The sequence below is a fragment of the Lissotriton helveticus genome, chromosome 8 (genome assembly GCF_964261635.1).
Source record: "Lissotriton helveticus chromosome 8, aLisHel1.1, whole genome shotgun sequence".
In the NCBI taxonomy this organism is placed as follows: Eukaryota; Metazoa; Chordata; class Amphibia; order Caudata; family Salamandridae; genus Lissotriton; species Lissotriton helveticus.
Window position 1 is genome coordinate 1,172,684,880 of NC_136069.1, and position 25,770 is coordinate 1,172,710,649.

The window sequence follows — 25,770 nt, forward strand, 5'->3', positions numbered from 1 at the left end:
GATACTGAAAGTGAAACTGATGACAGTGCAGACGAAACTCCATTAAGGAAAAGCCCAAGAAAAAGAGCTTGGAGAGTGGAGCATAACACAGTAGAGCCAAAGATTAAGAAAGTCTGCAAAGGAGACAACTGGCCTAAGGAAACCGGTGGATTGAGATTTAAAATAGTGAACAAAACAAAAGAACCAGAAGAGCAAGTGAATGAGATTACTAGCCAGAAAGAAACACTGGGAAAGAAAATAAAAACTATTCAAAGGCCAAAAAAAGTAAGACGTCCGAATCAGAGGCATAAACCGCCTGAGTGGACGTATATTGTCCTACCACCAATTGTTGAGGTTTATAGCAGTCAAGAAAACCTGTACAACCCAAAGATGATTGGGAAAAGTGAGTAAAGAAGTCAACTTTAGAAAAAGGGATAGGTGCTCAAAGTATATGATATTAAAGTAAAAAGTCTGAAGTCCTGTGAGACGGATATTGTAAATATAGAAGAGGTCGGAGTTGACATAAGGTCGAAGAAAAATTGTTAGAAGAACCTAACTATAGTATAATCTAGAATAGGATTGACACAAGGTCGAAGAAAATTTGTTAGTGAATTGAATAGTGTGCAACTTGCAAGTGACATAAGGTCGAAGAAAACTTGTTAGTGAAAAATGGCAATGAATAACCATAAAACGAAATGTTCTATTTTTAGAAAATGGTGTAGATGTTGTTCAATATGTATGGGATTGTTGATAGTATTGTGGGTAATTTTAGCTATTGTAATTCCTTTCCAAGAAAATCTAACACATTTTTAACTAAAGGTGAGTTCAAATAAGCCAAGTGAGAAAGAAAAAGTTTATGAGACCCATGTGTACAAACCAGAGTGGCATCAAGATAAGTCAATTAGTGACTTTACGAAAAACACTTTTTCAAAGTTGTTACTTGAGTACATTAAGACTATGAATGTTGATGATTGTTATGTTGTGTAAAATTGCCAGCATCAGTGTCAGAAGGGGTGACCTATCACCACCTTCCTCTTACATATGGAGTAACTTGTAGTGTAATTGCGAGTTTGTTTTATCAGAGAGGAAAATTGGAATATCATTATTCCAATGTAGATTAAATATTTGCTAAATTAAAAATTGATCGTACATTGAATAAAAGAAAACCTGCAAAGGAAATGGGAGAATATTTCTTAGAATTAGATGAGTTAACACATGAGTATGATTTTAACAATAACTTGACATGCAAAATGAGAATTAAAGAAAAGGCATTTTTAAATATGGTTGAGGAAAGAAGGATTGCTTACAAACGAAATGAGAAAATGAAACATGCGAAATCTAAATATTTTACATTTGATGAGGAGACTATTGAGGGTAAAAATGTGAATGTCGCCATTAATATAGATGCTCCAATGTTAGGGAAATTTTGTATTAGAGGAGACAATTCAATGTATGATAATTATTTTGTGAGTGCAAGTCAATGCAAAGATACCTATAGAATTATAGGGGGTTGGGGATTTAAAGGAGGAGATGATCCTGCTTTTCCTGGAATGTATTTTATTTGTGTGAATAGAGCTTATTATAGGTTACCAGACCATTGGTATGGGACATGTTATGTGGGTTTGGTCTGTCCTAAAAAATTTCATGTAGATAGAGGTACTAATGGAAAGCATGAGATAGGTAAAGTTCTAAGTCGAAAAAGAAGAGAGAGTGTGTTAAAAATAATAGGTGATCTATTAGGAGTACTGATACCAGCAATGAGAATTTCGTTTAATGCAAATAGAATCAGAAAATTGTCTACAATAGTTGATCGATTATCAACAGACACAGCAGGAGGATTCCTGATGGTTAACACTGAAATGGTTGCTATGAGAGAGCTATGGTCATGCAAAATCGACTTGCCTTTGATATCGTTTTAGCAAAAGATGGAGACGTCTGTGGGATTTTAAAAGTGCAACATTGTTGTACTTATATCCCAGATAAAAGTCAGAATATTGAAAAGTATATTATAAATATTACAGATTTGCATAAAGAAATTGAACCACTGGAGGTTGAATGTGTCCTTGAAAAGCTAGGTAAAAGTTTCTCAGCAATTAAGCATTGGTTCCAAGAAATAGGTAGTTCAATTATAGGTAAAATATTAATTCCGATAACAATTTTATTGATAGTGATTTTCCTGATAAGATTATGTTGTATATATAAAGGGAGAAGTGATTTTAGAAAAGCGATAAAGAGAACAAATCAAGAATGAAAAGCAAGGGAAAGAGAAAAGAATGAAATAGAAATGGAAGAAATAAGAGAGAAGATTTTCAAAGATTCAAAGGAGAAAGATACTAGAGTATAGATGATACTAACTGAAGAATTCGAAACATGTTCTGCTAAATTTTCCAAATATTTTAGAGATGTTTGGTGATAAAATCACCAGATGAGGGAATTGATGGAGCAAGGTGGCAAAACAAAATTTTGTGTACCCCTTGTGAAATCAATGTTGCATAACGTTAACATTTACTAATGGTGTGTTGTGGTAAAATAATCAACCATAGTATAAATTGCACAGTACACGAACATTTGGGGATACTAATTTTGCATGCATGAGTAAAATAATTAACTAATTTGTGTTTTTATTGTGTTGTGAACTAATGCACAGCTTAAAGATAAATAAACGCAATATGAATATGCTTATGGTACACGTTATTGTGCTAAAAATCATCGGATATGTGAGTATGAAATGCATTTATGTGGCTTACCTGCCAGGTAATAACTAATATTGAAACATTAGTACGGTGGGAGGTAAACAGAAGGGTTTCATTACCAAAAATTAACATGAATTTGTGTTTGTTTCTATGATAGTTCCAAAAGTGGCCTCTGAGGCCTATAAAATCCGGTTACTCTGGCTAACTGAGAGCAAATGATGGACTGAGCATGCGTGCCTAAAGCCTGCAGCAAGAGTGACCATTAATGAAATGGGGTAACCCAAACGATCTAGGACCTGGGTAAATAGCGATATTATAAAACAATGGTCCAAAGACTATTATTCCAAGGTGTCACAATTGGTCAACAATTTCATACTTCATTGGTAGAGTATAATAATCTACTCTTAATCAATAGATTGGATAATCTCACAACGCAACAGCAAAACAAGTATTCAGTGGTGATTTATTTATTTTTCTACCACTCTTGAATGATGTAAATAATTATTAGAATACATCTGGGTCATGTTGGTTGCCCCAAGCGGAGCGTGCGAAAATAGAAAGAAGTGATAAAGTTCTGTGATAAGAAAAGAAAGGAATTGCAAAGATAAGTGACATAAAAACACAATTGTTATATTATACACAAGGATCCTTAGTCATCCCTACACTAGGACCTGGCCTTCCATAAGTCAAACGTTAATTATAAGGTCATTCTGAAACCTATATTGGTAATTGTGGTGCACGGGGGAGTAACAATATATAGGTCCAGGTAAATATTAAATGAGCGTTGACGTTTCGACTCGGCTTCTGGCCTCCCGATGATTTAAACCTGGGCCTTGCGAATCTTCATCAGGACTGTAACGGGCAACATTACACCAATGGGTGACCCTACAAGACAAAAATGTTTTTGTCTAAGACAGCTGTTGCCAAATAAAGTCGTTCAAGTCAAGTAAAAGAACAAGGGTCGATAGCTTACCCTAGTGATGAAGAAGATTCTGATATGTTTTTCTTTTTTGCTCGATCAATAAATGAGACGTCCTCCTAGAATACAATAGTTTCATGAGGACTTAAAATCCCAAACCGCAGCCTCATACCAATTGTGGAGAAAGGGTTGAAAAGGGATTACCTTGTTATACGTGTATCAGATGGAAGAATCAATCAGGGCTTGTTCAAACAGAAGTTTGCATAACGGTTCTCTATGGAAAAACCAGTGAGCTTAGTTATCCAGGGTCACTACCGGTTAAACCACTGACAACAAACATCATAATAAAATTACAATTACCTGTATTTATCAGTGGTATCAAATACTAAAATTCTATTAGTGACCTCGGGTAGGTGTAGTTAATTGAAAGTGTCCCTTCCAGCTGGTGCCGATATCATTTGTGGCTGAAAAGGGGAAAGTGCCTTAATTTAGATTATCATACAGTGCACAAACTTCATCAAGATGAGAAATTCAAATATTCAATATGAAGTAGTTTGAAAGCAGACCGCTTACCTAATTTTTAAGAATCCACAACAGAGGGGAAAGCATAAATTCAGAATATCCCCTTCGGGTTATAAACGAACGTGCCAGCAAGAGTGAGCTGCCTGTACTCGGATGGGAAGTTCAAGGCTGCATTGCCCTCAAGTTAGGATGATTGCCAAAATATGGACGGTCAAGTGTTCTAAACGTGAGAGAATTACTCGACGTTGTGAGTGAAGGAAGTGACCAGGCCAGACACTGTTTAAAACAAAAGACTATTATATTTCTGCTGGTTCACTGTGAGTTCGATGTCGTAATGGTGAGAAGATGCTCATCCACCCCAAATTGTCCAATCAGAACCCGAATTGGTGATGTTAGATACTTTTTAAATAGATTAAGTTAAGAAATTAGTGTATAAAAACCCCTGGTTTTACTTAGAGGGGGTCGCTCTTTCGATTTCCTCTCGAAGTGCTGCCGGACTGAAGATCGATTCTTGGATGTAAGAAACTCTTAACTTTTCCTGTTTGTTTTTTCCAGGATATAAGGATAAGATGAGGGCGTTAGTTAGGGATGTTAGGAGAGAATGAATTTGGAACTATCTGTTCTTTGCTAAACTTTTAACTGATTTCTAAATAAACGACTTTTTCTGAGCTCTAAATAAGATGATCATTTTGTAATAAAGATTAAGATTTTTACTTAATAAAGAATTCATTAATGCATAAATGACAGACATATTAAAGTTTTGCTTTTAATAAAATTGGGAAAATTGAAAATTAAAGCCGGTCTTGTGATTTTCCTACGCCTAATTTTCTTTCTAGCAGATCCATTGCCACTATGGTGGTGCATCTGAATAAGATCTGTAATATTTGAATAAAACCATGGTAAAATGTATAAAATTGTAGGTGTAAATGATAACTGATTAAACAGACTTAGACACTCCACCTAATGTTACAGCATTTCTCCATTTCGTTTCACCAAATTCCTTGAAGCCAAGCTGTAAGTGAATAGAGTAAAAGTGCAGTATTATGGGCCCACTGATGAATGTTCGAAAGTTTCAGGGAAATGGTAAGTGATGATTAGAAATGAACCTCTCAAATACCTAGGCACTAGATATTACAACTCTGCCACATTGCCACAAAATGTTCATCATTGTCCCCATCATGGACGGCTGGATTGATTGGCACATCTTTTTGTGGATTGTTACTATTTTTCACCAAATCACAGCATATGAATAGTTACATCCTATGTGGTCCATCATCTGATTGAAATAATAAGTTGTTTTATGTTTCAACCAACCTTTATACCTGGTCCGAAGTCACCCAAAGCAAAACAAGTTCAAAGGCACAACCACCAAATAGTTGGGTCAGTGTTTTTAAATAAATGTATTTTATTACGTTTCTCAATAGCACCCATCATTGTGCAACTGTACCTTCTGGAACATATTGTATTTCTCCTCCAAGGTTAATTGTCTCTGTACCATTTGTTATGACGATTTGTAGTGATATGCCCTTGTGTAGCTCCTCTTTCGTCTCCCCAAACTCTGCGTAACAGTCCTGTAACTAAATCAAATGAAAGTTACATCCATTGCCCGGATTTATTCAGGACAAAATGAACACATATCCCATAAGTGACGTCATCTTTAGTTAGACACTATCTGCCTTAGCTACTCTGTAGCGTGTAAACAGAGCTCCACAATGAGTAATTCTCATTCAGATGTCGTTAAGTGATTCATAACATGGAGCTGAGTTCAGGTCAACCAGAGCACTCATGGGCATTGCAGGATTCAATTCATTTCAGCTTCAGACCCTTGGAGTTGAAGCCGGCAAACAATGGTAGGGCTTCACACTCATACACACACAATATATCTCCCCCCACTGTGAAGCACAGAGTGGGGTCTGCAACACAAGCAAAGCAGGTAGTTGTTTTGCAGGCCCCTCTTGGGTCAGCTATAATGTGTGCGTGTGTGTGCGGATGCATGAGGGCGCATGCGCGCACGCATGCATGGGGGTGCATACGTGCGCGCATGCACTCACACGCACATGTGCTCACACTGGGTCAGGAAAATAGGTCAGCGGTAGGTGCAATGCCTCGAATGAGGAAATGTTGGAGCAAGAGTGGATGTATGCAAGATTGAAATGGGAGTAAACCCCAGTGGGAGAGATAAGGGATCAGCATAGGTGCCTTGCTTGCGGGGGAGGTGGGTGTTAAGTGTGCACCTGTGTATCGGTGTGTATATATACATGACAGACTTGTACTTGTTCCTATGCTCTGTGGATAATCACTGACATTCGGGACTGCCTTTGGCATCTAGTGAAATGCTGGTTGGGAAGGTCATCTGAGGGCAATATCTTGAACACTCTCACTTAAATGTGGTCCTAGTACAATGGTGATAATTATGCTACTGGACATCTGTTGGGCATTCTCGGTCTACTAGTGCCCACCTCTGGCATAACGGTGGCATTCCCAGGCATAATGGTGTATTTTGAATGTCATTAATCTCAGGCATTATGGGGCGTGGCTTAAGCGCCGATGTAGGTGGAAGCGGGACTCTGGAGCTCCTCCGCGCCCGCCTCTCTCCGACCCATATCCTGACCCCCGGCTTGAACCCCGGACCTCCAGGCGCACATAGGAGGGTCTAGGGAGTACAAGGGACGATATTGGCGGCCCTGGAAGCCCCGTGGCTGCCTGAAACAGTCTCCCTACACGGAGCAGAGCGGCCGGAGGGGCGAGCGCCTAAAACGGCGGCTGGTGTCCCTGCCTGCTCTGCCTGACGGAGAGGAGCCGCCGTAGGTGAGGAGCGCAGGAGGGCATAAGAAATAGCCCACATTGCAGCAGAGGTCCCCCAGTGTTGGAAGTAGTGGGGGGGCTCCACCTGGCATCGTGGTGTGGGAGCGACCTGAGGGCGACGTGATATCGGCCTGCCTGACCCCAAGATGGCGCCGCCCGCGTAACGGAGGCGGCACTGGCTCTAACGGCCACGGGGACCCCGGACCATTGCTGCGAGTTGGGTCTGCCCTACTGCTGAGGCGGAGACCCCGATACCCCTCGCCCTGGAGAGAGTGACACCTGAATCCAACACAGGCCGGCGGAGAGTTGACTTCGGCGGTGGGGCACACGGAGCCGGCAGGGATTGCCGATCACATAGGAGAGGCTCCCGGGCTGATCGTGGTGAGGGGACACTGCCTGGCCAGGGACGGCGGACCACTGGGCGCCCGCGTGCTAGAGGCTGACCTGGGGCTAGTGCTCGGAGGCGCCGAATGAACTACGACTCCCCGGTGAGGGGGGGCTCACCCTAAGTCCGGAGTGGAGATCCTGGTGCCCCTCCCCTCTTCCTGGGGGAACGACGCCCGGTCCCCGGGGTTGCTGGCTGACTGGAGCGCCGCCTGGTGAGGGCGGCGAAGGTGAGGGGGTGCAGAGCGGCTACAGAGGGGCCGGGACAACGACCGACGGTGCTTTGGGTCCCTGGGGTTCGCAGAAGAGGCGCACCAGCCTTGCCACTCGGCAGAATGGCGAGAGGAGGCAAAAAGAAGGGCTTCGACGCACTGAAACTGGATGACCCGGGGCACCCCTTGGAGGAGGAGGTGCCGGCGCCTGGCCCGGGGAGCTCGACCCGCCCACGAGATCCGTCCCTGGGTGATATCATGCAGGCGATAGTAGCATCGCGGGAAGCTCTTGGAAAACGAATGGACACCATCGGGTCGGATCTGTCCCTCTTGAAGGACGACCACACAAAGCTGAAGGAGCGGATGACGACCTCGGAGGTAACCCTGAAGGACCTACCTGGGGAGGTGGCTACTCTACGAACCTCTCTGGCGGAGGTGGTGCAGAAAGTTCGAGTGCTGGAACTCAGGGCCGAGGACAGCGAAGGGCGCTCCAGGCATAACAACCTCCGCCTCGTGGGTGTCCCGGAAAAAGCGGAGGGCCAGGATACGGTCTCGTACTTGGAGAGTTGGTTGCGGACTGAGGTGGCCCCGGAGGGGCTTTCCCCTTTTTTTGCCCTGGAACGCGCCCACAGAGTCCCGGCACGCCCGCCCAAACCGGGAGACCAGCCGAGACCAATGGTGATGCGCCTCCTGCATTTCCGGGATCGCGACCACATTCTACAGAGGGCCAGGGACCTGCCGGACTTGCAAATTGACAACAGCAAGATTATGGTTTTCCCGGACTTCACCAGAGACGTACAAAGACAAAGGGCCTCTTTCATGGCGGTCAAGCGGAAACTGAGATCGTTGCAACTGCCCTATGCTATGTTGTTCCCGGCCCGGCTGAGGGTCATCGCTGGAGGGCACACTCACTTCTTCCTCACGCCGCAGGAGGCTTGGAGCTGGCTGGATACTAGGGGGGAGTCCGGCGCAGATATACCCCCGGCAACCTCGCCTGGAGGGCGCTCTGCTGGAACGACTCCGACGCGGAGGGCTGGCTCCCCATCGGGATGGCAGCGGGAAAGAGCTAAGTCGGTGCTGGCGGTGGCGGCCATCAGCCAGGGAGACGCCAGCCCTGCCAGTAGTGCATCGGAACAGTGGAAGAACAGTGCCCTCAGTCCTGGCTCCAGTAGTGTGCACGATCTTTCGGAGACGGACCTACCGGTGGTGACTCCCCAAACAGGAGACGGAATCCTTAGCTGAAGTGGATTGGTGGACACTGGACACGTTTGCGAGGTACTGGGCTGTGGGCTGAGGCTGCCTCTGGGCGCTGTGTGGCGAGATATGGCTGCCTCCTGAGACTTGTCACTGAGCTATAGGGGGGGGGCTGAGCCGTGGGGGTCCTTCTGAATGTCCCATAGGGGAGGGGGGGGGGTGCGGGGCTTCGGGCCTCTCTGGGTCGGCGTCCTGGCCACCCTAGCCCTCTTTTGCTGAGATACACTTAATTTGCTAGAGTTTGGATGGGGATTCCATGTTGGTTGTCTGTCCTGGGGAGTGGGAGTTGGGGAAGTTTAGTTGATCAGGTTGGGGGGGATGGGGGTGGGACCTGGGCGTGTCGGGGGGGTTGCTGAGAGAGTGGATGAAGCACGATGGGATCTACAATGGGACCCGACCTAGGATACAAATGTCTCACGTGGAATGTACGAGGGATGCATACCATGCATAGGCGTCACAAGATTCACTCCTATCTAGTTAGACGGGGCATTCATTTCGCCTTCCTCCAGGAAACACACCTATTTACTAAGGAGGGGAAGGCGCTGCAAAGGAGATGGAGGGGGCAGGTCTACCACACTGATTACTCCGCATATGCTAGGGGGGTGGCCATCTGGATAAGGGCGGGGGTACCGTTCCAATGCACACAGCAACTAATAGACCCAGAGGGGAGGTATGTTATGGTGCGAGGCAAACTGGATGGGAGGGACCTGACATTGGGTTGTCTGTATGCCCCAAATGTCGACCAACCTGCCTTTCTCTCCTTGCTGTCCAACAAACTGGCCCCGTTCTTAGTGGAACCATTGCTCCTTGGAGGGGACTTTAATAGCGTGACTGACACTGCATTGGACAGATCGCACCCACCTCTACCGAATGCACCGGCTAGCAAACTGGCGCTTGCGCGTTCTGCCTGGCAATCCCAATGGGACCTCGTTGACTCATGGAGAGCTAATCACCCGTCAGATAGAGACTACTCATTTTTTTCCGCCCTCCATGACTTACACGTTCGCATAGATGCCTTCCTGTGCTCCCAGGACGTGCACGCAGAGGTGTGCCACAGTGAGTATCTTACGCGCACGATCTCCGATCACAACCCGCTACTTGTGCACCTACGCTGGTCGCAGCGTCGCCCACGAATCTCTGCCTGGAAGCTGCGCCCAGAGGCGCTAGATGATCAGCTCTTCCGATCCACAATAGCCTCGAACATCGAGGAGTACTTTCAGGTCAATGCGGGCACCGCGGGTTCAGCCGCGATTGAATGGGACGCCTTCAAACGGTAGTGCGGGGACAGTGTATTGCGACGGCGTCGGGAGTTAGGAGGACCTTACTGGCAGACGTTACACGGGAGGACGAGAAACTACGGGTGCTGGAGAGAGCAAGGCCTGAGCGGCCGGACACTCACGAGGCCTTACTTGAGGCGCGGGAGCTGGTGGCGGCGACGGTGGAGCGTCTCCGGTGCTTCGACTACAAGGCCTATCTCACACACGCGCACTCGGAGCGTGATAAAACGGGAGCTCTTTTGGCCTGGCTGGCCAACCCAGCTCGTCAGAGCTCGGTCATTCTTGAACTCAGAGATCACTCGGGAGTGGCGCGATTTGACCAGCAGGGGATTAATGAGATATTCTACGAGTACTACACGGAGCTTTATCGTAGCCGGGTCCTACCGTCAGTGGACGACTTCCAGGGATTCCTGGAGGGTCTAGACTTGCCGGAGCTGGTGGAGGAGGATGCGAAGCTGCTCGGGAGCAAGATTGAGGAGAGGGAGGTGAGAGTCGCCATCAAGAGTATGGCAAGGAACAAGACACCGGGCTCTGACGGGCTCCCCACGGAGTTCTATCTCACCTACGTCGACCTCTTGGCGCCCCGACTAACGTGGCTTTACAATGAGGCGAAACGGATGGGCAGCCTTCCGGTGACCACTGGCGAAGCGCTTATCGTCCCATTACTAAAACCGGGCAAGCAGCCATGGGACAGGGCGGCATATCGTCCATTGTCCATGCTCAATTTAGACTATAAGATTTTGAGAAAAATCTTGGCATCCCGCTTGCTCCCCCATATGTCCACGTTGATCCACGCGGACCAATCCGGCTTTATCCCGACCCGCAACACAACGCTCAATATACGAAGGCTCCTGCATGTCTTGGAGGCTGACACCTATGACGAGGATGAGGCGGCGGTGTTCGCAGTTGACATGGAGAAGGCCTTTGACAGCCTAGAATGGCCTTACCTTTTCCATGTCATGCGCACAATGGGACTAGGCGAGGGCTTCATAGATTGGACAATACTGCTCTACCGGAATGCAACGGCGAGGGTCCGGACTGGCAGAATTATCTCTGAGATGTGAGCGGTGGGTAGGGGCACCCGACAGGGGTGCCCGCTCTCCCCCCTGTTGTTTGCCATAGCGGTCGAACCCCTTGAGGCGCGAGCCCGGCTGGGACAGGCATATCAGGGGTTGGATGTCTATGGACAGGTACACCACATCGCATTGTATGCTGATGACCTGCTGATGTTCTTGGCGGACTCGGCTGCTTCTCTGCGAGGGGCTAAGTCCCTCCTACAATCGCTGAGTAGGGTGTCTGGCCTCCGGGTGAACTGGACGAAGTCCTACCTGTTCCCGGCCCGCCCACGTAGAATGTGTCCGCAGTCCACAGACGGAGTGACATGGGAGGAGAGGAGTCTGCGCTACCTAGGTACATCGATCTTCCATGATAAGGCAGACATCCTTGAGGGCAATATTGGGTCGGCGATCAGGCTCACTAAGGTGAACTTCGACTTCTGGAGCACGCTCCCATTGTCACTAATGGGGAGGGTGGCGCTCCTTAAGATGGTGACCCTGCCACGACTGCTCTATTTTTTCAGGACCCTCCCGATCTGGATCCCGGTGAGCTACTTCCACCGACTGAGGTCGATGGTGATTGGCTTTCTGTGGGGAGCGGGCAGGCGCAGGGTGGCGCACGTTACACTTCTCCGTCCTAGAGCAGAAGGGGGACTAGCTGTGCCAGATTACGAGCTATACTACCTGGCGACTCAACTGCAATGGCTGACACAATGGGTCGCGAGAGCCAGGAGAGGGGAGGACGGATCAGGGGAGCCGGCGGGACCGGTTCAGGTGTTATCCCGGATTGTTCTGGGACTCCCGATGGGAGATTTCCACCTCACCCAGGAATTTGCGACGGCCAGGAAATGTTGGAATAGATATCTCCGGAGGGGCCGCATCGCAGTTCCGTACGCACCTGAGATCCCGCTCAAGCTGTGTGGGGCACTCCCGCATAGGGGCTCATGGCACCGATTGGAAAGCTGGGGACTGCAAGGGCTGAAGTCCATGGGAGACCTTTACGAGGATGGGGTGCTGCTGCCTTTTGACCTCTTGAGAGATCGCTTTGAACTGGCGGGGGGGACTTCCTCCTGCATTCGGCACTGACAAGGGCAATCCGCAAGCATTGGAAAACGAGCATGACAGAACCGCCACTGTCTTTGGGATGCCAATATGTAGTGATGATGGCGGGGACGATCAAAGCTGTTACGTGCCTGTATAGGCGCATGGTCTCGGAGGCTATCACCACACTGCTGTCTCTGAAGGCAAAATGGGAGGCTGACCTGCTGATGGAGATCCCTGAGGAGGCGTGGTCTAGCATAGTGGAACGGGCCCGGAACGGGACGCGCAACGCTAGGTTTCAGCTGGTGCACTTTTATGTCCTGCATAGGGCCTACCTGACTCCTGACAAACTGCATAAATATTTCCCGACCCATCCGGAGGCCTGCCCGCGGTGCCCGGCGGACTTGGCTGATTTCCAGCACATGTTCTGGTCCTGTCCAGAGTTAAGTTCCTTCTGGCAGGAGGTAGTAGATAGCCTGACAGAGGTTACGGAGAGGGACTTGCAACTCACCATGGCGCACTGCATCCTACATTGGTTCCCACACACATCAAAGAACAAAATTACGAGCAAGTTTCTGGACCTGGGTCTGCTGTTAGCGAAACGTTCCATAACATCCCAATAGAAAGCGAGCAGGGGCCCCTCTATAGAGAGATGGAAAGCTGAGCTTAAAAAATGGGCCCGATGTGAGGGGGAGCTCCGTTTGCGGGCTGCGCTTCGAGTGGGCACTGACATTGCTCTGGAGAGGGCCAGGGCGTGGGAAAGGTTGGTCTTAGACCTCACACTTGTGGACCTGGATGATGAAGACACCTCCGCGCCTAGTCCTGACCCGGCGGCGCCGCCGCCTGTGGTGGTGGTGATATAGCCTCCCTCCCTTGTTTCCCTACTTCCTACGTGATGACTGGCAATTTTTGTTGCTTACTCCTGATGGTCTGTTTAGGGTCTGGTTTGGTCGGGTTGGATGAAAGCTCGCACTGGTGGTACTCTGGCACGCCTGGGGGAGTGGGGGGCAGGGAGGGGGGCGGAGGGGGTAGGACTAGGGGTGGGGCTGGGAGAGTTGGGCAAGAGGGGGGATGTTGTTCAGAGATGGAGGGGAGGGTCTAGCCGGTTTGTTAAGGAATTGCGGGAATGGGGGGGGTGAGAGGAACGAAAAGCAGCCCTGACATCTTCCGGACCACTGGATGTTGCTGAACCATACTGCCTTTTCCAGCTCATGACTTTCTCCGTTCTTGCGCCGCTCGACCTCCGGGGTGTGAGCTAAATGGCTGTGTGACACATGTACTGGAGATTCATACTTACGACAGATAACGGTTGGAATGGTATATATGATCTGCTTGTACAACTTATTTTGCTGCAATAAAAAGATATTTCCCCCCCAAAAATTTTTTTTTATCTCAGGCATTATGTAGTTCAATTCGAGCATAGTACAGGTCGTACGTCAAACACGGCAACTGACACCCCTTGAGTTGTTCAGTACTCTCCTTTGCTGCAAACTAGTGAAACAAAGCCGACAACCAAGAGCAACACAAGGTATGTTATTGTGAGCGTTGCAGTGAATTCAAATGGGTTTTTTTGTTCCTTGAATCATATCTAATCTATAACTTTTATTTGTTCAGTGAATTTCTGGATTTTTTGGGGTATGCTGTGTGTGACATCTGGTCATGGGTTGTTGAGAACTGGCCTGTGTGTGATTATTTGGAATTGGACCAGGAATGCGGGGACCCAGGGGGAGTGAGGCGCGAGCTGGTCTCCCCCTTGGTAACTTCGCATGATGAAATGGGCCACAGTTTTAGATAGGTTCAGGTAGGTAAGTGGGTGGGGTTTAGCTGTAGGTTTTATATGGTGTGTTTGGGGCGGGAAGTTATTAGCTGAGGTAGTGCCCAGGTGGTTAGGTCATTTTCTGAACCATCCACCCACCCATGTTTTTTCCTTTAGGACAGCTAAAGAATTCTTGCATTGATTTCAGTATTATGTTATGAAATTTGACTGAGCTGGCCAAATTGAACAAGCCTGTTTATTTTGAAAAAAGGGTATTCTGCCGCTGTAAAACAGGTTATAGCCTTTGAATTTAGCTAGGTTTTTTTTTTAGGGGGCTGGACAGTCTGAAGCGGGCTTATCCATCCCTCGAGGGGAGGACAGAACACAGGGGAGGTGAAGAGTAAATGATGTGGCTTTGAACAACACGGGACCAGATCGCTCTTCATGGGGGGAGATCGTGAGATTGGGGTATGCAAGGAAAAGGTGGGGAAGGACGGAATAATTGCGAAAGGTGGAAGACTATGGGGTTTATTGAAATAATGTTGAGCTATTGGGGATTTTTAAGGGTGGAGGGAATGATTAGAATTTCTCATGTTTTAGTGAGTTTGAATTATTTACATTGTTTGTACCAATTAAGTTTATGCTATATACCTGTCTTAAAAAAATTGCCTTTTTTGCTATATTAAAGTGTACGTGACATATTTTGCAACCATGAATGCTGGGATTGGCTCCTGTCCATGGAACCCTAATCTCACCAAGGTTCCATGGCAGCCTCCCGGGTGACTGATGTGAGGAAGCAGTTGCCTCCCTGACTGTGGCTGAGGTGTAGATAATAAACTGGTGATTCACCTGACTCCGTGTGGTGCCTCTCCATTGTGTCTGAAAACTACTGTTATACTGTGCACAACTTTTCATTTTTACAGCCAAACCAACACACCATGGACAGCCGTGCACCTAACCCGTAAAGCCATCCACTCCTGCTGCTCACGGCTTAAGACTTTTGGACTTGCGCAGCCAGGGCCAGATGGAGGGCCTTCACTCGCCCTGTCCTTCAATCTTGCTTTTAGTTGTGCCGTATATGAGTATTCATTTTTCGTGTGTACTTGAAACCCACAAATTCAGAGAGATCCACAAGTTTGTGAAAATGGTGCCCATTTCGATTTCCTAAATAGTGGCCTCGTGTTTGTGGATTTGTGCATATTTAAAAGTTTACTGCCTGCTAGTAATGATCTTCTCATAATGTGGTTGATTTTGTACATGCTGCCAGATACCCTTTTACTCATTTTTGTGGCTTACAACTGTTCATCGGGTCTCCCCTTTTCTGTCAGTGTTTTGCAGGGTGAGAAACTTTCACATTTTTGCGAATTTGTGTGTTTCAAGACGGCAAATAAAAATAATAATGCCCATTCACCAGCCAGATAAATTTCTTAAAAATTCAAATGTGATTGACAGAACTCGCAAGTTTCTAGCTCACAAGTTTAAGGGGCAGAGATATCTTTCAATTGAAACTCTTCTATTTCTATGCTCGCCCAACACATTTCAGAAAAGACTATCTCAAATCGATAGATTTACACCAAATGGAAAAAAGCATCCTTTCAGAATAAAGTTCTGCTTTCTTACATAGGTTGGTGTAAATCTGTTCATTTATTTGGATGGTGCGACAGTTTGACTGTATTAAATGCAGAAATGCAGTGGTATTAAAATCCATATTTCACAGGACTAGTGAAATATGGAAAATATTTACATGGTACCTGTGAAACATGGCTTTATTGTAATAACCTCGCAAACCACTGTGCAGCGTTTTACCATTGCCAGGGCCAGGGATTATGTGAAAACACAAAACCAAGTTATGTGGCAAAGTTATTTAAATCATGTGGCAAGAAAAGGCAAATTATGTGGCACATTCTTTGGCACTATTATGTCGACTCATTGGAACTAAACACAGCATTTTTGTTTAAATCTGCAAATGATGCTGAAATTATGTAGCAGGTATGGTAAATCCATAATTATGCAGTACATGCCACATACTGTCATAATTCCATTGTCCCTGGGTTGTTTTATGAAAAATCCATCCATGATATAAGTATAGCCCAGTACTTTAAATAATACAATCTTGCATGCCTTTATTACACTAAATTAAGTGGTATAAAAAACTATTTTTCAACGGGACCCATGATATATATCCCCTCGAGATCGCTGAGCCACTGAACTGCCCCCAGCTCCATCGCGCTATCTGGGGACTCCCACCGCGGCCCGGAGCTGTTCGCGCCCTGCTGAGGCGCCTGAGGAATCCTCTCCCTGTGACCGCAGCTCCAGCGCCGCACGTAGAAAACCCCGGGATGCGCTGTGCCTGCCAGCGCTGCTGTCCGCCACCGCGCTGTACCCGGCGCTCCCCCATCGGAGCCAGCGCCGGCATTGTGCCCCCTTCAGCGGCCCTCGGACCCCGGAGAGGGCCGCCGCACCGAGTCCACTAGGCCGCGTTGGGCCTGAAGTCCTCGTCCCCCTCCTCATGTGACAGGGGCGCCCGGCCTCATCATTGGCCGCGCCCCCGCCCCTGCTGACGTCGTCGGAAGAAAGGCGGGAACACCCCCGCGAGCCACGCTGCCATTGGCGGCAGCAGGCGCGGCATTGGCGGCCGCAGGCTCGCCCGCCTAAGGAAGCCTGCCGATTGGTCCTGGGCCCGGGAAGCCTCTGGAGGCCCGGGACCGAGATTGGAGCTCGCTCCGGGCTAATCAGTGCGCGAGTGCCCCCCCACACGCCGGAGCAAACCCGGAGGGGCGACATAGCCCCACAAGGCCCAAAGACCACCGGAGTGCTCAGGAAGAGCACAAGCCTCCCGGTGGCCATACCAGCCGCCATCAGTCGACGCAAGGGGCCCGGGTAGGCCCATAGAAACAGGTAACCCCTCTGGGAAGGAGGGCGGGCCGCTTGAGTGAACGCGGGGCCTCTGGAGGACCGGAGAGAGGCCCGAGATCGCCCCTCTCTGAGGGAGACTGTTGTTGGCCCGGTTGTGCCCGCAGGGCTTCTGAGACTGGGCGAGAGCCCCCAATAAGAACTAGGTGACTGCCCAGTCAAACGAGTAACCCCCTTTCTAGAGGGAATGATATTGGCTGACATGCCCTGTTCAGTTGAAGTGTTTATGTCTGGCCCCTACAATGAATAGTCTGGCCTGATGCACTGTTTGCCTACCTGATGAGACGTTGAGTAACTTCTAGAAGAAGGGGGTTACAGATGGTTAATGAAATGTTTACTGTTGCTAATGAAATGTTTTACCTTTAAGGAAAAGGTGGCCTGACCTCCAAAGAGTTTTACTATTGCCTAATGAGTTGGTTATTGCTGACGCATGACATGGTTATTCCTGCTAATGGGACTGAGGCAAATGTTCACCCTTGCTTGGTGAGGAGTTGGTTGAAATGCTCACCTTGCGCCTCGAATGTAATGGTAATGATTGAATTGCTCCACTCTAATGAAATGAGCTATGGCTACGGTGATTATTGATGGCTCTACATGAAATGTACTTGAATGTCTCTTAATGAATTCCCTGCAGGGGCGGGCTTCATGAAATGTTCATAGTGATAAGCTACAGTGATTATTGAATTGCACCCCTGATGAAATGTTTTAATAGGTGAAGGTATTGAGCGATTGACTACCCTGTCTTTTACCCCGGATAAAAGCATATTGTTTTAAATCACAGCTCACTGGTGTGGACTCAGTCTGTGCGTACACTTATTGTCTCAGTGGATGTGTGTGCTGTGTAGTCACTTAACACCTGAGCTTTTGGGTGCCTACCTGCTCGTGCCAGGCTACCCCAGGGGAACTGGTGACCCCAGTTCCTCCAATTGGTGGCGAGCAGTGGGATTCAGGACCTGTGACTATACAGCACCCTCCAGTGGGACAGAGTGCGCTGCATTTAGACTGGACACCTATCGTGCCTACAAGCTTGTTCAATTGACCCCCCCACTGTCTAGCCTGTAGAGTGTGTAGGGACCTGTGTTGACCCAGTATTGTACCCACGTCCTAGTATCTTTCCTTGATTTTATCTGGGTCCCCACCTGGCAAAATGGAGTTCCAGCTAGCCGACCTGGAAGAGTACACAGTGGTGCAGCTAAGGGAATTTTGTCAGGGTATGGGGGTGCCGGTTGGGCGGAGAGCCGCAAAGGAAGAACTCCGTACCGCCTTGAGGGCATGGGTAAGGGCCCATCCAGAGGGGAGAGGGGATGGGGAACAGGAGGGACAGGTCACACAAGGGGAGGCGGACACTCCAGAAGACCCAGGCCTGCTCAACATTGATATGTCTAACAATGTGTTGCCAGGAAGATGTTCCGGGGCAGGGAGTAGTGTATCCAGGGGGAGTACGTCGTCGCAGGAGTATGAGGACAGGAGGGAGGAGAGGCGATTGAAGTGGGAGCTTGCCAAACTAGAGCACGAGAGGGAGAGAGAAAGGGAAGATAAGAAGCTTGCTTTGGAAGAAAAAAGGTTAGCAATGGAGGAAAGGAAGTTGGCACGAGCTCCAGCTTAAAGAAATTGAGCTGCGAGCATTGCAATTGGGTGCGCCAGGAAGTCCTAATAGTGGCAGCATACAAGGGGCTCAACAGGAGCCCAGATTTTGGTTACCCAAGGAGGTGATAGCGAGCTACATACAGGGGGATGACATTGCCAGTTGGTTGGAGGCGTATGAAGTGGCCTTGACAGCCCATGGGGTACCTGAGAAACACTGGGGAGGTGGCCTGTACTGTTACATACCTCCCAACGTCAGGGACACCCTCCTGTACTTGGATAAGGTGGACCAGTTCAGGTATTCCACCATGAAGGAGGCGCTCATTAAAAAGTTTGGCCTCAACCCCGAAAGGTACCGCCAGAAGTTCCGTGGCAGCCGTAAGCTGTCCACGCAGAATTGGGTGGATTTTTTTGACTATGCCCGTAAGGCTCTGGATGGTTGGGTGCGTGGCAGCGAGGTGCATGATTATGAGGGCCTGTAAAATCTTTTTTTGAGAGAGCACCTCTTGGATAAGTGTTTTCCGGAGCTGCGCCAACATCAGGTGGACCGCAAGCTGACTGATCCCCGTGAGCTTGCGGAGGAGGCGGATACTTGGGTCAGCACCCGGGTGTCACACAAGGGCCCCGGGGGACATGGCCTGAAAGGCGGACAGGGCGTCCCCCAGAAGAAAGAGGGGGGAGATAAAAAGAAGGAGTTCTCACGAGGCCCACAAACTAGACAGTTTGGGAGAGGAGTAGGTACCCCACCTCAGTCCAGTTCCCCAAAGCCCACTTACCCTGACAAGAGTCAGCAGCCAAAAGTTGTCCGTTGCTATGAATGCGGGGAGGTTGGACACTACAAGGGAGATGCCCAGTGTCGCAAACGACCCCCAGCCCCCACAGGTGGCAAGAGTCCCGGGGTGGCTAGTGTAGCGCTTGGGATTGAGCTGCCCCTAGATAGGGAAGGGGAGTGGACAGGCCTGACCCTGGTTTCACTTGGGGATAGAGAGATGGTCCCAGTGACGCCCTTACCATCGAATACTGCTAAGTACCAGCAGAGGGTGAAGGTCAATGGGGAGGAGGTGGACGCTTTGAGGGACACAGGCGCCAGCATGACCACTGTAGTGAGGCGGCTGGTGTCCCCTGAGCAGGTAGTACCTGATGTGTTCCATCCGGCCGTGTTGTCTGACAGCAGTCTGAGCTACTATCCCGTGGCTCAGGTTCCCTTTGAGTGGGGAGGAGTTAGAGGCCCGTTGAGAGTTGCGATAAGCCCTGCCTTGCCTGTGGACTGTCTGCTAGGAAACGACCTGGAACATACCGCCTGGAAGGAAGTGGAGTTTAAGGCCCACACTGAGATGCTGGGGTTACCAGGGTGGACTTGTCGGCGCAAAAGGAGTGCCCCACGCTTGAAGGCATGCGGCGACATGCCGAAACCCAAGCAACTGATCAGGAGACCGGCAGTTTTCACGTGTACTGTGAGGATGGCCTCCTTTACAGTGAGCCTAAGGTTCCGGTGCATGGATCCTCGAGGGCCTTAGTGATCCCCCAATGCTACCGGGCCTTCTTATTGGAATTGGCGCATGAAATACCCTTGGCTGGACACCTGGGCCAGGTCAAGACCTTTGCAAGGCTAGTCCCCCATTTTTATTGGCCCAGGATGAGAGTTGCCTCTGACACCTTCTGCAAGACCTGCAAGACTTGCCAGGCAAGTGGCAAGACGGGGACCAAAGTGAAGGCCCCTTTGGAACCGCTCCCGGTGGTCGGGACCCCTTTTGAGCGGGTCGGAATCGACATTGTTGGGCCGTTGGACCCTCCGACCTCTGCGGGACACCGGTTCATCTTGGTATTAGTGGACCACGCCACTCGGTACCCGGAGGCTATTCCTCTGAGGATCGTCACTGCACCTGTGGTGGCACGGGCCCTGATGGGGATATTTACCAGAGTGGGATTCCCCAAGGTCGTGGTGTCGGACAGGGGCACAAACTTCATGTCGGCCTACATGCAGGCCATTTGGAAGGAGTGCGGAGTGACCTATCGGTTCTCCACTCCTTACCACCCCCAGACTAACGGGCTCGTAGAGCGCTTCAACAAGACCTTGAAGGGGATGATCCGGAGCCTGCCAGAGGACTTGAGGCGGAAATGGGACATCCTCCTCCCTTGCCTGCTGTTTTCATACCGTGAGGTACCACAGAAGGGAGTCGGGTTCAGCCCCTTCGAACTGCTCTATGGCCATCCCGTTAGGGGGCCCCTCAGCCTTGTCAAGGAGGGGTGGGAGAAGACTTCGAAGAAGCTTCCCCGTGATGTCTTCAGTTACATGCTGGCGTTCCGCAGCCAGATGGCCAAGCTGTGGAAGGAAGCCTCAGACAACTTGGAGGCTAGCCAAGCCGTCATGAAGGAGTGGTATGACCGCAACGCTCGGACGGTGGAGTTGGACGCTGGACAGAAGGTGTGGGTCATGGAGCCTGGGGAGCTTAGCGCCCTCCAGGATCGGTGGACTGGTCCGTACAAAATTGTGGAGCGTCGAGGCCAGACCACCTACGTCGTGGATTTGAAGACCCCCCGACAGCCCCATTGGGTGCTCCACGTCAACCGCCTGAAACCTCACCATGAGCGATCGGAGCTTGCTCTCCTCATGGTGACGGATGGGAGCGAGGAGGAGAGAGAGCCTCTTCCTGACCTTCTGGCGGCCCAGGAGAAGGATGGTTCAGTGGAGGGAGTTGTCCTCTCCCCATCCTTGACCCCAGAGCAACAGAGGGACTGCCGCCAGGTATTGGCGCAGCACGCCTTGTTGTTCTCCCTCACGCCTGGAATTACACATCTGTGTACCCATGATGTGGACACAGGGGACAGTCCGCCAGTAAAAACCAAGTCTTACCGGCTGTCCGAGAAAGTGAAGAACAGCATCCAGGGTGAGGTGTCCAAAATGCTGGAGCTGGGGGTGATTGAACCTTCCAGCAGCCCGTGGGCTAGTCCGGTCGTGCTGGTGCCGAAAGCTGCCCCACCGGGCACCACACCAGATCTTCGGTTCTGTGTGGACTATCGGGGTTTGAACTCTGTCACCAAGACAGACGCTCACCCGATCCCATGGGCAGACGAGCTGATCGACCGGCTGGGAGCAGCCCGGTACCTCAGCACCATTGATCTAACCTCAGGGTACTGGCAGATTGCCATGGCCGATGGAGTGAAGGAGAAGACAGCGTTCTCACCCCCGAGAGCCACTTTCAATTCAGAGTGATGCCCTTCGGGCTCAAGAATGCTCCGGCCACTTTCCAGCGGTTGGTGAACCGGGTGCTGTCTGGCCTGGAGTCCTTCTCAGCGGCGTACCTGGATGACATAGCTGTCTTCAGTAGCACCTGGGAGGACCATCTGCAGCATCTCCAGGAGGTGCTGCAGGCTTTGCAACGTGCTGGCCTGACCATCAAGGCTAGCAAGTGCCAGATTGGACAGGGATCTGTCGTCTACCTGGGACATCTGGTGGGCGGAGGTAAGGTGCAACCCCTCCAGGCCAAAATTGAGACCATCATGGCCTGGGAGCCCCCCAAAACCCAAACTGAGGTCCGAGCTTTCCTCGGCCTCACTGGATACTACCGCAGGTTCGTCAAGGGATATGGTACCATCGTAGCCCCCTTGACCGAGTTGAGGTCCAAGAAGCAGCCACGCAAAGTGGTCTGGACGGCTGCTTGCCAGGAGGCATCTGAAACACTGAAGCGCGTGATGTGCACCGCTCCGGTGCTGGCCACTCCTGACTTCCAGAAAGAATTCATCGTGCAGACGGATGCCTCAGAGCACGGCGTAGGCGCTGTGCTTTCGCAACTCAACAACGACGGCCAAGACCAACCTGTGGCCTTCATCTCCAGAAGATTCCTCCCTCGGGAACGGCGATGGAGTACTATCGAGCGAGAAGCCTTCGCTGTGGTCTGGGCCTTAAAGAAGTTGAGGCCATACATTTTTGGCTCTCACTTCCTGATTCAAACCGACCACCGACCCCTTCGCTGGCTCATGCAGATGAGAGGCGAAAATCCTAAGTTACTAAGGTGGTCCATTTCCCTACAGGGGATGGACTTTAGGGTGGACATCGGCCCGGAGTTGACCACGCCAATGCTGATGGTCTCTCCCGGTTTTTCCGCCTTAGTGACGAGAACTCCCTAGAGGTTGGGTATGGTAGCTCTCCCCTCTTTCGGCTGGGGGGGACGCATGCTAGACCTGTCAGCCCTAGCGTGGTCCTACCCTATTTTTTTTCGCCCTTGCCTTATTTTTCCCACCTTCTTTTTGTTGGCCTTAGGGCTCCGGGCACCTTCCCATTGCTAATCAATGCTAATCAATGCTAAGGGGCAGGTGCTCTCTACTTCAAACATGGCTGCCACTGGCCCCTGCTACTGCAGCGTGGTCTTTTTCTAGTAGTACCCTAGTTGCCAGGAGCTGGCTGGGACCCCAAACATTGTTGCAATGCCAGCCTTCCATCGCCTGCCCATAGATAGAGTGGGGAAGCTCCTGGAACCTTCCAGAAGAGAGGCGGAGCCTATTTTTACCACCTTAGAGAGTGGTCACCTGACTTGGGCATATATAAGGAAGGGAGGGAAACTTTTTAGTCAGTTGGGGCATCACTGACCTGGGGGACCCACACAGGAGATTTAGGCGGTAGGGCCTAGTCAGGGACCTATGCCACTGGGAGTGACAGGGCTTAGGTGCTGCCTTCCAAGTAGAGTGAGGAACCCTGAACTAGCCCACTGATCTGGCCCGGTGGGAGGGGAACCCATGGACCATCTAAAGTGATCTGCTGACAAGCCCTCAACTCCAACTCCCGCCCCTCCTCAAGGAACCAAGACCCTGCTTCACAAGGGCGCAGGAACCAACAAGCGCCGAGAAGACCCCCTTTCTGTGAACCCAAGGACTACTGGGGATCAACCAGGTACAGGGCTGTGTCCACTCCGCGCCCTTTTCCTCAACCTGGGCCCCTGTGCTGTCCTGCTGAACTCCCCCTGACTGAACTGCCTGAATTGCTGTCTTGCCTGACCTTATCTGGCTACTCCACGCTAGCTCCCTGAGCTGACTGAACTGCCTGTGGCCTGAGGCGCTGTGTTAATTGCCCCCCTGAGAAGCACTGCAATTCGCTCCCTGCTGACTGACCCGAGCGCCGTGAAACCCCCGGCGCTAGACCCCTCGAGATCGCTGAGCCACTGAACTGCCCCCAGCTACATCGCGCTATCTGGGGACTCACCACCGTGGCCCGGAGCTGTTCGCGCCATGCTGAGGCGCCTGAGGAATCCTCTCCCTGTGACCGCGGCTCCAGCGGCGCACGTAGAAAACCCCGGGACGCGCTGTGCCTGCCAGCGCTGCTGTCCGCCACCGCGCTGTGCCCGGCGCTCCCCCATCGGAGCCAGCGCCGACATTGTGCCCCCCTCGGCGGCCCTCGGAGCCCGGAGAGGGCCGCCGCACCGAGTCCACTAGACCGCGCTGGGCCTGAAGTCCTTGTCCCCCTCCTCACGTGACGGGGGCGCCCGGCCTCATCATTGGCCGCGCCCCCGCCCCTGCTGACGTCGTCGGAAGAAAGGCGGGAATGCCCCGCGAGCGGGTGCACCCGCCTACGGAAACCTGCCAATTGGTCCTGGGCCCGGGAAGCCTCTGGAGGCCCGGGACCGAGATTGGAGCTCGCGCCGGGCACCATCAGTGCGCGAGTGCCCCCCCCCCCACACGCCGGAGCAAACCCAGAGGGGCGCCATAGCCCCACAAGGCCCAAAGACCACCGGAGGGCTCAGGAAGAGCACAAGCCCCCCGGTGGCCATACCAGCCGCCATCAGCCGACGCAAGGGGCCCGGGTAGGCCTGAAGAAACAGGTAACCCCTCGGGGAAGGAGGGCGGGCCGCTTGAGTGAACGCGAGGACTCTGGAGGACTGGAGAGAGGCCCGAGATCGCACCTCTCCGAGGGAGACTGTTGTTGGCCCGGTTGTGCCCGCAGGGCTTCTGAGACTGGGCGAGAGCCCCCAGTAAGAACTAGGTGACTGCCCAGTCAAATGAGTAACCCCCTTTCTAGAGGGAATGATATTGGCTGACGTGCCCTGTTCAGTTGAAGTGTTTATGTCTGGCCCCTACAATGAATAGTCTGGCCTGATGCACTGTTTGCCTACCTGATGAGACGTTGAGTAACTTCTAGAAGAAGGGGGTTACAGGTGGTTAATGAAATGTTTACTGTTGCTAATGAAATGTTTTACCTTTAAGGAAAAGATGGCCTGACCTTCAAAGAGTTTTACTATTGCCTAATGAGTTGGTTATTGCTGACGCATGACATGGTTATTCCTGCTAATGGGACTGAGGCAAATGTTCACCCTTGCTTGGTGAGGAGTTGATTGAAATGCTCACCTTGCGCCTCGAATGTAATGGTAATGATTGAATTGCTCCACTCTAATGAAATGAGCTATGGCTACGGTGATTATTGATGGCTCTACATGAAATGTACTTGAATGTCTCTTAATGTATTCCCTGCAGGGGCGGGCTTCATGAAATGTTCATGGTGATAAGCTACAGTGATTATTGAATTGCACCCCTGATGAAATGTTTTAATAGGTGAAGGTATTGAGCGATTGACTACCCTGCATTTTACCCCAGATAAAAGCATATTGTTTTAAATCACAGCTCACTGGTGTGGACTCAGTCTGTGCGTACACTTATCGTCTCAGTGGATGTGTGTGGTGTGTAGTCACTTAACACCTGAGCTTTCGGGTGCCTACCTGCTCGTGCCAGGCTACCCCCGGGAAACTGGGGTAAGGCTCTCACCTTAAGGACTTTGATACTGTTAGATATCTCTGCCTGATATAGGCAGCACTGTACAGCTCTATGACCTCAAACGTCAGGTGAGAGAAACACTCACGTGAGTTCGGCAGCAGTCTACACTCATGCTATCAAAGCAGAGAATTTGTTCTCTTTGGAGGAAGAGTGTACTCTCAGATTGCTAGTGATATTTTACCCAAAATGTTGGCCTCCAGCTTCCCAGCAGAGCACTGCTCTTTGGTGTATCAAAGTGAGAGAGAATACGCCCAGGAGCACGCTCAGGTGAAGACTTGCCCAAGAGTGGGCCTGTCTGTGCCCATCCACGTCTGAACAAGACCGTGCCAGCCCAAACCTCCTTTGCCTAATCTGCAAATTTTTGAACATCATGGAATGAAGTCAGCCTTCAGAGGACACATTTGAAGTATATTCGGTGGCAGAACCACAGAACCACAAGGCCCATAATTCTTGCTACACCCCAGAAGACTAAAATATACAAAAAGGTGATGAATGAAATGCCTGAATTATTCTCAGCCACTGGAAATTACTCGGGCTGCATCTCAATCTATTGTTATTGTGCACACTATTTCACTTAGTTTGGACCCAACTTATATGCAAATCAGTCTTGACCATGC

At 50.3% G+C, this 25,770-nt stretch overlaps 1 protein-coding gene across 1 annotated transcript in view; it reads right to left on the minus strand.

Moving 5' to 3' along the window:
* LOC144773203 (granulocyte-macrophage colony-stimulating factor receptor subunit alpha-like) overlaps positions 1-25,770 on the minus strand; it is a 408,548-nt gene that overhangs the window by 219,875 nt on the left and 162,903 nt on the right. The window contains exon 4 of the mRNA XM_078658092.1: positions 5,561-5,690. Within this exon, the coding sequence (XP_078514218.1) occupies positions 5,561-5,690 (130 nt within the window). The remainder of the gene's footprint in view (positions 1-5,560; positions 5,691-25,770) is intronic.